Below are 1,815 nucleotides of genomic sequence, written 5' to 3' on the forward strand. Positions count from 1 at the left end.
AGGAGTATACTTAAGAGGGAAATCAGGAGGGCACAAAGGGGACATGAGATAGCTTTGGCAAATAGCGTTAAGGAGAATCCAAAGGGGTTTTACAAATACATTAATGACAAAAAGGTAACCAGGGAGAGAATAGGGCCCCTCAAAGATTAGCAAGGCAGCCTTTGTGTGGAGCCGGAGAAAATGGGGGAGATACTAAACAAGTATCAGTATTTACTGTAGTAAAGAACAAGGAAGATAAAGAATGTAGGGAAATAGATGGTGACATATTCAAAAATGTCCATATCACGGAGGAGGAGGTGCTGGATGTCTTGAAACACATAAAGGTGGATAAATACCCTTGATCAGGTGCACCCTAGAACTTTGTGGGAAGCTAGAGAAGTGATTGCTGGGCCTCTTGCTGAGATATTTGTATCATCGATAGTCACAGGTGAGGTGCCAGAAGACTGGAGGTTGGTTAGTGTGGTACCACTATTTAAGAAAGGTGATAGGGACAAGCCAGGGAACTATAGACCCGTGAGCCTGACTTCAGTGATGGGCAAGTTGTTGGAGGGAATCCTGAGGGACAGGATGTACGTGTATTTGGAAAGGCGAGGACTCTATCACTTTGCAGTCCCTTTGTAACCTCCTCACATCTTATTTCCCCCGTGAACTTTGAATTATCAGTAAAATTGGCTGTGTTCTACCCGGTTCCCCGGTTTAAATTTTCACTATTATTCGCCAATGAATTCATCCGCCCTTTTCCCAAGTCATGATTCTTCTGTCATCGGGGACAAGTAGTTATTCCTGAACCTGAGGAGAGACTGAACAGTTACGGCCCATACTCCTTTGAGTTTCGAAAAATGACAGAAGATTGGATTGAGGTTTACAAAATATGAAGGGGGAATTGACAAAGGGGATTGAGAGGGAGCATCTTTCCCTTAGTGGGGCAATTGAGAATAGTTTCAGACGAAGGGGTAGAGATTAAAGCAGTGATGAACGATTCATGTGTCTGTGGAATTCACTTCCGCAGAGTGCATTTGATACTGAGAGACTGGGGAGAGAGATGATTCTGAATTAATAATCACAGAATCCCTGCAGTCCAGATAGAGGCCATTCGGCCCATTGAGTCTGCATCAACCCTCTTAAAAGCATTGAATACAGACACACCCCTCCACCCTATCCCCATAATGCCACATTTACCATGGCCAATCGACCTAACCCGCTCATCCCTGGACACTTCGGGGCAATTTGGACTGTGGGAGAAAACGGGAGCACCCAGAGGAAACCCAGACAGACGCGGGGACCATGTGCAAACCCCATACAGACTGTCAGCCAGGGCTGGAATCGAACCCAGTGCACTGATGATGCCAGGCAGCAGTGCCATGGTTAGAGAGAGTGGACAGGCAAGTGGATGGGGGTGAGGATGAGACCAGCCATAATCAGATTAAATGGTGGAGCAGGCTGGAGGGGCTGAATGGTCACTATCAGCTCTGAGCTCTGTCATTGCTATAGTTTGAGGCAGGGGTTGGGTGGGACTGTTCAGGCAGAGAGAGAGCTCTCCCAGGGTGTGGCAGTGAGTTGCTCCTATTGTCCCTCAGGTTGGTCCCCTGGTGGAAGCTGTACCTCACACTCTTCACTCTCGCTCTGAGTAAACCCTCAGTGACTGTTTCTCTTACCTTCCAAGGTGATCGGGATCGTGTCCTGCATTGGCCTCTGGGTTCCTCGAGCAATCATGTTCGTCAACATGGTGGCAGCCACGTGAGTGGACAGCACTCGTCACTCCCAGGGACCCTGCATCGGAAATACCAGGCACTGAATACAGACCGCCCAGACACA

General features: G+C 48.1%; 1 protein-coding gene across 1 annotated transcript in view; it reads left to right on the forward strand.

Annotated features, from left to right (window-relative positions):
• LOC122556127 (organic solute transporter subunit alpha-like) overlaps window positions 1-1,815 on the forward strand; it is a 33,542-nt gene that overhangs the window by 14,239 nt on the left and 17,488 nt on the right. The window contains exon 4 of the mRNA XM_043702602.1: window positions 1,664-1,737. Coding sequence (XP_043558537.1) covers window positions 1,664-1,737 — 74 coding nt within the window. The remainder of the gene's footprint in view (window positions 1-1,663; window positions 1,738-1,815) is intronic.

The sequence above is a fragment of the Chiloscyllium plagiosum genome, chromosome 13, assembly GCF_004010195.1.
Source record: "Chiloscyllium plagiosum isolate BGI_BamShark_2017 chromosome 13, ASM401019v2, whole genome shotgun sequence".
NCBI lineage: Eukaryota > Metazoa > Chordata > Chondrichthyes > Orectolobiformes > Hemiscylliidae > Chiloscyllium > Chiloscyllium plagiosum.